This window comes from Carettochelys insculpta, chromosome 22 (assembly GCF_033958435.1).
Source record: "Carettochelys insculpta isolate YL-2023 chromosome 22, ASM3395843v1, whole genome shotgun sequence".
In the NCBI taxonomy this organism is placed as follows: Eukaryota; Metazoa; Chordata; order Testudines; family Carettochelyidae; genus Carettochelys; species Carettochelys insculpta.
In genome coordinates this window covers 4,087,503-4,101,799 of record NC_134158.1, presented here as the reverse complement: position 1 = coordinate 4,101,799, position 14,297 = coordinate 4,087,503, and the positions used below count along the sequence as shown (strand labels likewise).

The 14,297-nt window shown below is 55.5% G+C and overlaps 2 protein-coding genes and 1 pseudogene across 2 annotated transcripts in view; 2 read left to right on the top strand and 1 right to left on the bottom strand.

The window, feature by feature from the left end:
* Window positions 1-14,297, bottom strand: part of LOC142024976 (uncharacterized) — a 169,847-nt gene that overhangs the window by 19,380 nt on the left and 136,170 nt on the right. Inside the window, 3 exon segments of the mRNA XM_075017373.1 lie at window positions 491-2,092; window positions 2,361-2,477; window positions 6,219-6,421. Of these exon segments, the coding sequence (XP_074873474.1) occupies window positions 491-2,092; window positions 2,361-2,477; window positions 6,219-6,408 (1,909 nt within the window). The 5' untranslated portion in view covers window positions 6,409-6,421.
* Window positions 1-14,297, top strand: part of LOC142024740 (uncharacterized) — a 372,768-nt gene that overhangs the window by 249,471 nt on the left and 109,000 nt on the right. The window lies entirely within an intron of this gene.
* Window positions 11,348-11,523, top strand: LOC142025353 (U2 spliceosomal RNA; annotated as a pseudogene).

The window sequence follows — 14,297 nt, the reverse complement described above, 5'->3', positions numbered from 1 at the left end:
TCACGCTCCACAGCTTCCCCTGCATCTCTGGCCTGTTCGCAACATTTCCTTGGCCCGCAGTTCCCCCCGCACCCTCCAGCCCAGCCTGCTCCCAACACCGACCCCGCCTGGCTCCCCAAAACCCCCAGCCCACCCTCCCCCAGCTACTGCTGGAACCTCCTCCACTGGAGCCCCCAGCTAGCTAGTAGAAGTTTAGTGAAAAAGAGCAGAAATTCCCCACATCGAACATAAAAGCTCAGCAGCTGAAAGGTGATTTTCAAAACAAGCCAGGACCATCTGGCTTCCCTCCTGTGTGAATTCTCATGATCAATAATGTCCAAGCAGCCACTGAAGGTTACCCACGTCAGTGCAGTCATTGGGGTTCTGTCTTCTGTGAACTCTCTGATGATTGACAAGGTGTGAGCGTTCCCGGAACTTGCCCCACAGACAGAACAGCCGAAAGGTTTCTCTCTGCTGTGGGTTCCCTGATCTGTAAGATTTTAGTGCTGACAAAAGCTTTTCCCACAGTCAGATCAGCTGAAAGGTTTCTCTCCAGTGTGGGTTCTCTGATGACAAGTAAGACTTGAGCGCTGACGAAAGCTTTTCCCACAGTCAAAGCAGCTGAAGGGTCTCTCTCCTGTGTGGATTCTCTGATGAGCAACAAGGTTTGGCCTCCGACTGAAGCTTTTCCCACACTCAGAGCAGCTGAAGGGTTTCTCTCCTGTATGGACTGCCCTATGTTTAACCAAGTCTGACCTCTGAAAGAACATTTTCCCACAGTCAGAGCAGCTATAAGGTCTCTCTCCTGTGTGGATTCTGCAATGACTTTTAAGACTTGAGGAGCATGAGAAGCGTTTCCCACAGTCAGAACAGCGGAAGGGTTTCTCTCCAGTGTGGGTTCTCCGATGATGAATAAGACTTGAGTGCTGAGAAAAGCTTTTCCCACACTCAGAGCAGTTGAAGGGTTTCTCTCCTGTGTGGATTCTCCTATGATTAACAAGGTTTGACCTGTGTCTGAACCTTTTTCCACAATCAGGGCAGGTATAAGGTGTCTCTCCTGTGTGGATTCTGCAATGACTTTTAAGCTTTGAGTGCCGCAAGAAGCTTTTGCCACAGTCAGAGCAGCGGAAGGGTTTGTCCCCGGTGTGGGTTTTCTTGTGACTCACAAGATTTGAGCGTCGACTGAAGCTTTTCCCACAGTCAGAGCAGTTGAAGGGTTTCTCCCCTCTGTGGATACTCTGATGTCTGACCAGGTTTGCACTCCCACTGAAGCTTTTCCCACAGGCAGGGTAGTGATAGGGTTTCTCTCTCATGCAAATTTTCTGATGAGTGAGAAGATGCGAGTGTCGCCGAAAGCTCTTCTCACAGTCAGTGCAGTGGAAGGGTTTATCTCCAGTGTGGGTTCTATGATGATCAATAAGAGCTGAGCGCTGACGAAAGCTTTTCCCACACACAGAGCAGTTGAAGGGTCTCTCTCCTGTGTGGATTCTCTGATGAGCAACAAGGCTTGTCCTCTGACGGAAGCTCTTCCCACACTCAGAGCAGCTGAAGGGTTTCTCTCCTGTGTGGAGTCTCCTATGATTAACAAGGTTTGACCTGTGTCTGAACCTTTTCCCACAGTCAGGGCAGTTATAAGGTCTCTCTCCTGTGTGGGTGCTGCAGTGACGTTTAAGACTTGAGGACCATGAGAAGCTTTTCCCGCACTCAGAGCAGCGGAAGGGTTTCTCTCGAGTGTGGGTTCCCTGGTGATCAATAAGACCTGAGCGCAGCTGGAAGCTTCTCCCGGAGTCAGGGCAGACATAGGGCTTCTCTCCTGTGCGGATGGTACAATGACTGTTAAGACCGAAGCTTTTCCCACAGGTTTTCTGTTGTTCGCTCTCTTTAGTGTTTTTCACACCTCTGCTTCCATGGCTGGAGTTATCCTGCCCCTCCCCTGCATGGTTTCCCTGCTGCTTTTCTGGGCTACGCTGACTCTCACAGGTCTCTCTGTGCTCAGGACTCTGAGACACACGACCTTCGGAGCTTCCCAGGAACATCCCACAGGAGGCCACTTGCTCTGGTTCTTCCAGCTGAAGATTCTCCTCGTTGCTCTTCAGCAGCATCACCTCACCTGCTGGGACACAGAGAGAACCAAACAGCTGAAAGGAAAACTCTGAAGGGGAAACGCAGCCAACGGCTGATGGAAAGATTGAAATCACATGAACTGAGCTGCTCCTCCTTCCTCACAACCCTTCCCCAGAGGAGGGACCCCAGCCCTGCCCCCACCCTCTGGCTAAGGCTGATGACAGGCTGAAGGCTCAGTCAGTCTGGATGAAAAGGCCCAAGTGACATCTAGGAGGACACGGAAGTCGGTTTCGGAGTCACTAGAGCTGACTGCTCACCTGTGTGGGGGTCGCTGATGATCTCCCCTTTCTCAGCACCCTGGAGATCTGGGACCGCCAGCGCCTCCCCTCGCTCCACGCAGGAGATCACATCAGCTTTGGGAACCAGAAATCCTGCTTGGGGAGCAATTAACCAAGTGCTGATCTTGTTCAGGAAGGTCCAGGCCATTACTTCTTCCAGCCCCAGGATCTGAGCCGCCCACCCAGAGAGGCTCCTTCCCCACCTGGCACAGGCCGGGCTCTGGATGGTACAAATCCCATGACACACTCACCTGGGGTACAGGTGCCTCACCCCTGCCTCGGGAATGGCCCAGCTCATTCCTGGGGGAGCCGAGTGCTCTGCTGCACTCTCTAGGGTACAACTCAGCCTCCCTCTTGACCTATTCCACCCCCCCACCCATCCCAGGGCAGGACAGGACCACTCAGCTCAAACAAGTCACTCGATTTGTTGTTGTTTTTGTGGATAAAACTTACACAGCTACGCCCAATGCCTGGCACCAGGCAGGCCCCGAATTTAGCCACATGGAGGGGGAACCCATCAAACCCATGAAAAAACCTGCACAGATACAGACACCATCTTCCTCGCCAACGGGCTGAATGTGAAACACTCACTGCAACCAACACACTGCAGGGACTGCGTCGAGAGATTGGTCACACACTCCCACAGACCTGAGGAACCACCTGTTCAGCTTCCTGTGCAGCAAACAGGGAAACATCACAAGGAGCTCTCAAGTCTGGAGCCTCTCCTAAAAAACAACCTTCCACACAAACGTCCATGTGGCTGGACTTTACTGAAAGGAGACAGGAGAGTTACAACGCCCACTGCTCTTCTCTACAGGACTGTAAACTCTCTAACCTCCTACTTGCCGCATGGGGCCACAGTAGTGGTACCCATAACTCACCCGGCAACATTGTCAATCTATCCAACTACACACACAGCCTGGCAGAGGAGTCTGTGCTATCTCGGGGACTCTCTTTGTGCCCCACCACCCCCACAAATATGACACAGTTCTGTGGGGATCTGGAACCCTGCCCCAGTTTTGCCAGGAATACTTTCAACAAGACTCAGAACAGCCCTACAGGCACCATCACCCCTAGAGTACAAGAAGAAGAATTCTGCATGGAATCCTTCCTGGCAATCAAAACGACAGACTGTGCGCAGGCAGAAATTGTGGCAAAGTGACATTGCTTATCCCATGACCTCAGCCGTGCGGAATGCAATGTCACCTACAGCCTCAGAAACAGCTCTGGCGTTGTCATCCAAGAGGCTGTCAAAGGAGCTGCTGTTGTCATCATGAATAGGTCAGACCATGAAAAGGAGACTCCCAGGCAGCTCTCCAATACCACCTTCTACAGGCTACTGTCCTCTGATCCCACTGAGCAGCACGCACAGAAACTGCACCGTCTGCTCAAGACACTCCTGACAAAAGCGCAGGAACAGATCTGCACAGACACACCCCCAGAGCCCCAAGATCCATAAATCTAGACATTCTGGAGGCACCATCAGCTCAGGCATTGGCACTCTCATTGCAGCCTTGTCCAGCTGTGGGGACTCTCTACTCAGACCTTATGTTACCAGCACTCCGAGCTATCTTTGAAACCTCACTGACTTCCTCAGGAAACTGCTAGGCACTGGTGATCTTCCTGAAAACACCATCCTGGTCACCATGGATGTCGAGATCCCTTACACAAAAAAACTCACGTGAAGATGGACTTCAAGCAGGCCTGTTCTTGCCTGCGGCCAGCCTGCCAACCTTAAACAAATTCTCACCAGCAAGTATAGACCACAACACTGTAAATCACAAACCAAACCTTTCGACGAACCTCAGCACCAACTCTACCCACCAATGACACCACCACACCTGCTAAACCGGGGTTGTGAGTTCAATCCTTGACGAGGCTATTTAGCAATTGGGGAAATAGATGCCACAGACAGTGCTTGGTCCTGCCAAGAGGGCAGGGGACTGGACTTAGATAACCTCTCGAGGTCCCTTCCAGTTCTAGGAGATGTGTATCTCCACTTATATTTTAATTTTATTTGAACCAGCGGGGCTTATTCGCCTGCACATCTAAACTGGACAGTCCCTACGTAAAAGAATAAATGGATGCAAATAAGACACCAGGAACGGTAACATAAAAAACCTCCCGGGACGCTCAGGAGCAGATTTAAAAGTAGCCATCCTGCAACGCAAAAATGTCAAAAGCAGACCTCAAAGAGCAACTGCAGAGCTGCAGTTCACTTGCAAATGTGACACCATCCATTTAAGACTGAACAAAGACCAGGACCAGCTGGCCAAGTTGAAAAGGAGTTTCTCTACTCTGGCTGTTCACATCGCCACATCCTCCATGACTGAATTGCTCTCACTGACTCCAGCCTTCTTCTTGAGTGGGATTCCCTCCTTTTCTTGTGCCTGTATATTTTTACTGACCTCTGGAATTTCCACGTGGTGCACGTGGTGAATTGGGCCTTTGCCCACAAAAGCTGATGCCCCAGAAAATCCCTTAGTCTATAAAGTGCCACAGGACTTCTCTGTGTTTTTGCTCGACTCAAAATGTGAGCTCTGTGAGGGCTGGTAGGGCTGAAACCGAGGCCCCAGGCAGGGCTCAGACTGCAGCTGCCACATGGCAGGTCACTGTAACTTGTGGAGAAAGGCTCTGGCAGAGCTCTGGCTCCACAAGGGCTCTGTCCACAAAGCTCCTGGCTGGGGCCTGGTTCCTCCAGCTTTTTGGCTCTGATGCGCTGCTTGAATCAGCAGGAGGCAGAAGAAGTTGTCTGAGCAGTGAGGTGAGTCCTGGGCTGGCTGCTTCAGACACTGTCCAGGCTCCTGCTCTGCGACCCCTGCCTACCTGTGACTGGGTGGGCCCTGCCAGCGACCCACAAGAGCTGTTGCTCCTGCAGCCGGCCATGGTGCTGTTTGGCTTTGCTGCTCTCTGGGGGATGTGGCTGTTGTTGCAGTTGGGCTCCCCCTCAGCTGCCTCAGTTCTACTCTGCCAGCAGCAGCTTCTCTGTGTGGTTTACCACTTTCCTCCTGCATCTCGGGCTTGTTGCTGACTCACGTTCCAGCCGCACCCAGTGCGTTTCCCTCGGTGCGGGAAGGAGACTGGCAGAAGTGCAGCTGGAGGGGGTTTGTTACAGCCCCCGTCTCCGCCTCCCCCACAACCTCCTGCTGAGATTCTAGCTGCACTTTTGCCTTCACAACTTTACTACTCACTGCCCAGGTTTGGCCCCACCAGGTGTCACATGACCTAACTGGGCACCTCCCAACCATCTTCAAAACCCCCCCAGTATCGATGAAGGCCGAGGACGCTGGATGAGGTGTGTTACGAGGCCTACGGGGAGTGACACTGAATCCCAACTCGGGCACATGTTACTCATAACCAGTTTGTCCTGTGTCTGGTTCCCACCAGTGACTCCTAAGAAAGCAATCTACTGTACATGGGAGAGCTGGTGCCACTGTCTGGGAGTTTGTGTTTCATTATTCAAGAACTCCCCCTAAATGGTAAGAGCCAGCAGCGGTGCAGCACACTGGCCCCAGGGGTACCCTGCAGGCATGAAGAACAACCAGCCCCAGCCCCACAGCTCTGGTACCTGCCGTTCCTGCCAGCGCCCCTCCACTCACACCTCCAGACAAGGCAGATGGTGGGAAGCACGGGGAGACCAGGGCTGTGGGAAGAGCAGCATCACTGCCATGTTCCTGAACCTGCTTCCCCTGCGAGGGGCTGTGGAGGGGACAGTCTCTCACAGGGGACCCAATGATTCCTGCAGCTCACACTCCTGACACTGGGGACAGGGGCAGGGAGGGACCCTGAACCAAATCCAACCCAGCCTCTGACAACCCCAGGGACAGGACTCCTCACCCAGCCAGCGCACGGTCTGGTAATTCTCCTGCATCACCTCCCTGTAGAGGGCTCTCTGCCCCGGGGCCAGCAGCCCCCATTCCTCCTGCGAGAAACACACAGCCACCTCCTCCAAGGTCACCAGCTCCGCCGCCACCGCCATGTCCTCGCTCTGTCTCTGCAGGTCCGGGGCTGCTCTGGAGCCAGACATGGGGGCTCTGCACCTGGCAGGGGAAAAGGGCAATGAGGGGACATTTCAGACGGGGCTGGAAGCCGCTCCGCTCCCCCAGCTCCCCACACTCGCTCCCTGGGGCACACGTGCTGCACACGCACATTTGGGGAAACGCTCGAGTCTCTCAGAACCGCCTTGCACAAGTCAGATCCCAAATCCGTCCTCGTTTCTCTCCGGACAAGGCCTGAGCCCCAGCACTGCTGCGCACTAGAGTGTGTCCCACGGAAACGTCACGTGGTTAGTGACACCCCACGGGGACAAGCCCGGAGGAAGGGAGCAGCTGAAGGGACAATGAGGGTCACTGAACTGCACCGCGGGGGAGCACAGGCACCGTGCGACGAGCGCCCGGCCCCACTGGGGAACCGGGAGGGGGTGGACACAAACCCACCCAGAGCTCTCGGATCCCCTGCGGGGGGGGGTGCAATGGACTCAGGGCCCCAAATCACTGAGGGGGACAAGGGAGAAGAAAACCAGGGGGGTGCAGAGACCCTGGGAGCAAAACAAGGGAGCTGGGGGAGAACCGAGCACAGAGCCCCCAGCACCCACTGGTCCCTGCGGGGTGCAGAGCCCGCGGGCGCCGCCCAGAGACTCCGCCTGGAGGTGCGAGTGGAGCCAGGAGCGAAAACCGGCCCCGGGTCACAATCCCCCGGCCGCCCCCGCCCCCCTCCCCTCCCCGGGCGCCCCGGAGCCGGGCGGGGGCGAGTGCGGGGCGCTGGGGCGGCGCCTCTTTGGTCCCCGCGGGGCCCAGCGCCGCGAGCCGCCCGCAGCACGAGGCGAACCAGGCGCCGCTGCCGGGGCGGGCTGGGGGGGCGGGGCCGCGCGGGCGGCAGGAGGAGGCGGAGCGGCCGGGACCAGGGGAGGGGCTGGGACGGGGAGGCCGCGCACGGAGCGTCCGAGACACAAACGGGGGGGGGTGGGGTGGAGTCACTTCCCGGCCCGGCCCGGCCCGGCCCCCCGCTCACGTGGCGGCGGCTCCCTGTGGCTCGCGGTCTTCGGGCGGCGACAACCCGGCGGAGCGGCCACAGGAAACTGGCTCCTAGAAAGTGACGTCAGGAAAGGAGAAGCTAAAAGGGACAAAGGAAGTGACGCATGCGGAGGCGGCGGGCTGAGAAGAGAAGTGACGCAAGAGGGAGGCGGGGGCGGGCTGCGTCAGGGGCGAGCAGCAGCCCAGGGGGGAGGGGTCCCTGCATCGAACCTGCCAAGGGCTCGTCCTGTGTCCCGCCCCTTCCCGCCCCCCCACTCCCATTGGCCGAGCTGCCTGTCAGCCCTGCCCCCCCGCTCCCATTGGCCGAACTGCCTGTCAGCCCTGCCCCCCCGCTCCCATTGGCCGAGCTGCCCGGCCCGAGCTGTGCGCCTGGCTCCGCAATGGGTCATCCCCGCCCTTCACCCCGCCCCGCCCCGCCCCAGCGCTGCGCGCAGCCCCCTCTGTGCTCCCCACAGCCCCAGAGGGGAGCGAGTCTGTGCTGGCCCCGCCCCTCGCCCCGGCCCGGCCCCGCCCCCTCGCCCCGTCTGTCCGGCCCCAGCAGCTCGTCCCGGCCAGTGTCTGTGGTTTCCCCGCGGGAGTTTGTTCTGTGCCCCACGTGGCCCCCAGGCGGGCAGATTTCCTGGGCTGGGTCAGTTCCCCTCCGGGCCCCCCCTCCCTCCCGCCCCCAGCCTGGATTGCCCGTGTCAGGGGCGGCTCTTCTCTCCGCCCGCCCGCAGCCGGGGGCGTCTTGTGCCCCGACCCTAGCAGCGGCCCCGACTTGTACCTCTCCCAGTGCGGAGACCCCCGTGTGTGAAACCCCCTTTTCAGTTCCCAGCCCCTGTCCGTCCCTGACACACACCCGCGTCCTGCAGCGCTGGGAAGAGTCACACGTGTGGGGGGTGCGGCGGCAGGAACGCAACGCTGCTGCAGGCTGGGAGGGGTGTGTCTGCCAGAGCTCATCTGCATGGGAATGCAAAGGGCGCGTGTGTGACACCTGCCAGGCAAAGCCTCGTGGGGAGCGAGTCAGCCCTGAGATCTGCTCCCTTGTAAACACCTCGTTGTAAAACCACAATTTATGCTGACACTCAGTGTGGGAGCTGTGAGACCTCCCCAAGGCTCTGGGTTGCTGTGGGGGACAGGGCAGTCGCCATCGCTGCGTCAGACATTGATTGCACAGGGCTCCCTCCTTCAAAGCAATGCGAAGAGGAAGGGAAGTGGTACTAGTTGGGTTAGTTTAGGATCCTGCTCTCCCCCCGGTCTGTGTTTTGGTCCTATAGCTATAGGTTTGTTTGGACTAGTTTTCTCTATATGTTGAAAGGTGGAGCTGGATGCTAGAATGTCCATGAAACCCCACTCGAGGTATTAATAGCTGAAGTTACAGAATAGCAGCTGAGCCTACACAGAGCTAGAATCACAGAGTTCTGCCTCAGGGCAATCTCCAGCAGTGTGATTGGTAAAGGAGCAATGACTGGCAGGTGGCCAGTAGGATCGGCAGTGGATGAACATGGTGACTGGCAGAAAAAAGGCAGGAGAGGTGGTGCATGATGGGGGGCTGCTGGAAGGAGCAGCGGGCGGCTGGTAGGAGGAGCAATTAGCTGTGGGCTCTGGGTCCAGAACTGCACCGTGGGAGGTACATCCTGTAACTGTGTGTGGGGAAAGGGCCAAGAACCCCAGCGAGAGACTTGGTTCTATAGCATACAGGGGTGGGATCTTGTTTTAGATATCCGGCATCTGTCACTGTAACCGTGGGGTGGGTTTTGGTCATTAAATAAGCTGTTTCTGTCTTAGACTCTGTGCTTGTGGGGGGGGAAGAACCTCCTTACAGGCACCCAGCAAGTGGGGTGAAATTATCCCAGGCCACTGGGTGGGGGCTGGAGCTGGTTGGTTGTATCCTTAACAGGAAACCCCCCCAGGAGCTGAACCCGGCCCTTCTGGCAGGCACCTGGCATTAACAGAAGGGTTACATAAGTGGGGGCTCGTCCGGGATGTCTTTTGCTGGGTAGTACCCCTCACAAGCACATATATATAACATGGTAAGAAGCCCAGTTCTGTTGTTGCAGGATAAGTTAGAGTTTATGCCGTGGCTGGCCGTGTGCTAGAAGACTGGTGTGAGGAGTTGAGTATCTATCCTCGGAATTGTATATTAGTATTGGGGATACCTGAGGGTAGGGAAGATGGCCCAATTGAGGCCCTTCTAACAAAAGCCATTGATTCTCTAACGAGGTGTCACATACGGGGGCCTAGACCTCAAGTAGAGGACAAAGCCTCTGTGGTGCTGTGTGAACTGCCAGTGGCTGTGCACTCTTTGCAGATCCCAAGTGAGAGAAAGACTCCCATTGGCACACTGAAAGTTGTGATCAGCAAGGCCTTTGCAAGGGGCCCTGCCTCACGTGCCGGGGTTGAGGAGAAGATGATGGCCTTCTTGGCACAGGAAGGAAAGACTATGGCAGACGTGTTGAGTTTACTGAGTGCCGAACCATGGGCCCCTGGCTCTTCAATGGCTCTGCGGTGTCAGCTCGCTGCAGCGAGGGGGCGGGCTGCATGCAGATTAGGTGTTTTAATTAGGTGTTTCTAGTTTTAAAGCTGAATTATGAGGTGAGAGAGGTTTTGCTTTGACCAGCTAGAAAGGAGCTGCAGGATGAAGAAAGTAGGTGAACTTGCCCATCTGTGAAAACTTTGTTTCAGTGCTCACATGTGATGCATTGGGCTTAGTCATTGTGACATTTAAAATTGTCCAGATGGGTGGGCTTTGTAAAACTGTGACAGCAACGTATTTTTTCTTGGCTTTTTGTGGACAAAAAGCAAGTATAATATTTTGTGTTTTTTTTCTCTTTTTTTAGCTATTTTTTTTGTTGTCATATTTTTTTATTTAATTTTTTTTTATTTTATTCTTTCTGGCACTTAATGGGTTGGGGAGTTTTATGTTCAAAGACTTTTTTTTTCTCAGGGATTGGCTGATAAGCTTATATTGTTCATCTGTAAAATATTCCGCTTTTTTATTCTCCCCTAGGGAGTGGGATTGATCCAAAGGTCAATATCTTATATTGGCTACGTCTACATGCGAACGCTACATTGAATAAGCTATTTCGATGTAGGCTTCACGTGTACACGTAGCTGTCCTCCAGCACTACATCGAAATAGGTGCTGCGAGGGAACGTCTACACGCCAAAGTAGCACACATCAAAATAAGGGTGCCAGGCACAGCTGCAGACAGGGTCACAGGGCGGACTCAACAGCAAGCCGCTCCCTTAAAGGGCCCCTCCCAGACACAGTTGCACTTAGCAACACAAGATCCACAGAGCCGACAACTGGTTGCAGACCCTGTGCATGCAGCATGGATCCCCAGCTGCAGCAGCAGCAGCCAGAAGCCCTGGGCTAAGGGCTGCTGCACACGGTGACCATAGAGCCCCGCAGGGGCTGGAGAGAGAGTGTCTCTCAACCCCTCAGCTGATGGCCGCCATGGCAGACCCCGCTATTTTGAAGTTGCGGGACGCGCAATGACTACACGGTCCCTACTTCGACGTTGAACATCGAAGTAGGGCGCTATTCCCATCCCCTCATGGGGTTAGTGGCTTCGACGTCTCGCCGCTTAACGTCGATGTTAACATCGAAATAGCGCCCAACACGTGTAGCCGTGACGGGCGCTATTTCGAAGTTCGTGCCGCTACTTCGAAGTAGCGTGCACGTGTAGACGTGTAGACACGGCTATTGTCTGTTATTTGTAAAGTATTTTCCCCTTTTTCTTCTCAGGGTAGCGATTGGTTAAAAGGCCGATATTTTATATTCTCTGTTATTTGTAACAGTTTTTTTTGTCTATCTGAGACTAGATGGGTTTCTTGTGTAAGTACTAAGATACTGTTTACTGTATATTATGCTCCATAACCTGTTCTGGTTTCTCAGATGATATATTCTTGTGTATGTTAATTTGTTATGCTCCTTGCTGTATTTGAAACATTCCCTCAATAAAACTCATTTAATCTGTTCTTATCAGTTTAATATCTGATATGTTCTTTTTCTGAGAACTATCTATTAAAGGTATTTCTGAAACTGAGAGTTGGACTAGGAGCTTGCTCCATCCATTCCAAGCATCAGCCTGGTATTGCAGTATTTCCAGGAATGGTGCATCTCCTTTTGGGGGCAGTAATATCGTTACAAAAATAGATTTTAACTTTTAAGCTATATCTACAATACCCAAAAACTTCAAAATGGCCATGTAATTGGTCATTTTGATGTTTACTAATGAAACGCTGAAGTACATATTGAATGTGTCATAAGCATGCAGGTAGCTTTGGCACTTTGAAATTGACACAGCTGGATACTCCAGATAGAGCTTCTTTTTCAAAAGACCCTGGCTAATTAAAAGTCCCCTTATTCCTATGAGCAGGGGGCAATAAGGAGACTTTGAAGTAGCTGGGGTCCTTTGAGCCTTGCACCTTCCCTGGGAAACCTGGGGTTCAAACACATTCCTCCCCAATTGGCCACTTGAGACCAGGAAGAAGCCTACGTGACCCAAGGGGTATAAGGAGAGGTTTGGCAGCCCACCCGCTTTGAGCTCCAATCACCTACACCTGCTGGCCAGGTCCGGTATTGACTCCCGAGACTGGGGACGCCTGGTTCGTATCTACTTCTTCCCGTGGGACTGAGAGAAAGATTCTGGTCACACCGGATCTAGGAGGCAGGGGTAAGAATTACACCTGTATTACACTTCTTTCCTATAGGAATTGAGGGAAAGACTCTCCTTCCACCAGGTCTAAGAGGCAGGGTTGAAAATCACACCTGCAACGTGCCTGTCTTGTGTACACATTACTTGTATTAGTTTAAGCTAGCGTGTTTGTGTAGAACTTTTCTTAAGTTAAATTGTGTTGTTTCCCCTTTAAAAACCGCGGGTACGAGCTGTTTTTGGCTATAAACTGCTAAAAACCATTAACCTGTCACTCAAACCAGGGGAAGCCCTTATCTTACCTTTAAAACGCGTTTACCCCTTTGATCTATTGGAAAACTGCGATGGATCGGCCATTACCTTTCACATAGAACTGTAGAAAATCATTATCTTGTCTGTCAAACCCCAGGGGGTCCTCACCTTAACCGGCGAGCTGCGGTCAGCAATGACCTTCTGTAAACATGAGCAACCCCAAGAAAATCATCGTCCTGTCACTCACTCGGCGGCCATCTTGGTTTCATTCATAAATTGGGCGGTCACTTTCAAAGCCCCTTTTACTCGTGGCAGCCCCTTGTGTTGTAAAATCGCTATCAGCGGTTTCCCTGATTAACACACAATTCACAAATAGTTGTACTTTAATCGTTTGTCTTAGTTAAACTGTTTCTATCTTTGTATAAATAAAAGTAACTGTTAAAGCCTCTAATAAGTGTAATTTTCCTCTTGCTGCTGGACCCGAACTAAACACAAACCAAAGAACCCCGCCTGCCCTGGCTGCTTAGCGCAGCTGCTGGTGCGGCATCACCCCCTTTGCCCCACCAGACCTTTAACTGGCACATGGGCATCGGCTCACAGTTGGTGCTTCCTCTGCTAACTCTTCCCAGGCACCTGTGGAATGAATTTGTTCCGTGCACCCCTCATGTGAAATGGGACAAATCACCTCCATATTAGCAGTCTGACAAAGCGTGGGGGGGGTGATGCCAAGGGGTTCGGCGTGTGGGAGGGGGGCTCAGGGCTGGTGCAGAGGGTTGGGGGTGAGGGTGCTGCCTGGGCGTGCGGGCTCTGGGGTGGAGCCAGGTCTGAAGGGCTTCGGGTGCCGGCTGGCCCCGGGCTACAGCAGAGAGGACCCCACCCCAGCTCTCCCCCCAACACAGCCCCCAGGCTGAAGCAGGGGGAGGCGCCACGTGGGGCTGGGCTGGGAGATCGGCATCCCTCCCCTACCCTCAGTGGGTCTGGGGCTGGCGGGGGCTCCCCTGGGCCGGGGGGTTCCCCAGCTGCAGCAGGTCCCTGCCAGGCTGGGGCGCCTTTCCCCTGGCCGCGGCAGGCTCGGGCCAGTTGGGTTCTGCAGCGCCCTGCTTGCAGGGGACGTCGCCCCAGGTGACCTCCGAGAGCAGAGTTCACCCCCAGCGGGGCGAAGCGGCGCCACGTGTCCCCCACCCCCGGGAGCAGCCCCAGCTCCTCGCCCCCGCCGGGAGGCCCGGCCCCGGCACAGCCCAGCGCCGAGCTCCCCGCACAGCGGCCAACGCCCCGTGAGCTCGGCGCCCCGGGAGGGGCTGGCCGGGGAGCCCCGTTACTCCCGGAGCAGCAGCCGGGCGGGGCGGGGCGGGGCGGGGCACGTCCCCTTCGCGTCCCGCTCCCCCAGGCGCGCGGGAGCTGCAGGGGCGGCCCCAGCGCGGCAGCGGCGGAGGGCGCCGGGCTCGAACCTCGGCTCGGGGGATCCCGCGGCCGCGGGCGGCTTTAGCGCGCCCCCTGGCGGCCGCAAGTGGTCACTGCCGGCAGGGAGCTGAAGCCACCGAAGCAGCCGCCCGGGCTGACCAGACCCTCCCAGCACCTGGTGTGACCCAGACATTTCCCGCCCCCCGCGCCCCGCCCCCCGCCCCAGCGTGATCTGACCCAGAGCCCCTCCACCGCCTTCCAGCCTTGCCCGATCCAGACCCCCGCCCACAATGCATCCACCCCCCGGCACCCCCCAGTCTGGTGTGAGCCAGGTGCCCTGCTGCAAAGCCCTGAGTAGTTTCCGGGGTCTGCCATCAATCCAACTTTAGCCACGCCCTCTTTCCCTTGAGCCACGCCCCTTGCCCCAGCTGTGCCGTCCCAGCCCTTTCAGCTCTGCCCACCTGTCCTTGGCAGTCGTGCCCTGGCGCGTCACTTCCGGGGGTGTGGCCTACCAAAAGCAAACCTTCGCCACAACGCCTTTTCCCTTCCGCCACGCCTCAGCCCTTTTAGCTCCGCCCACCCCTTTCACCA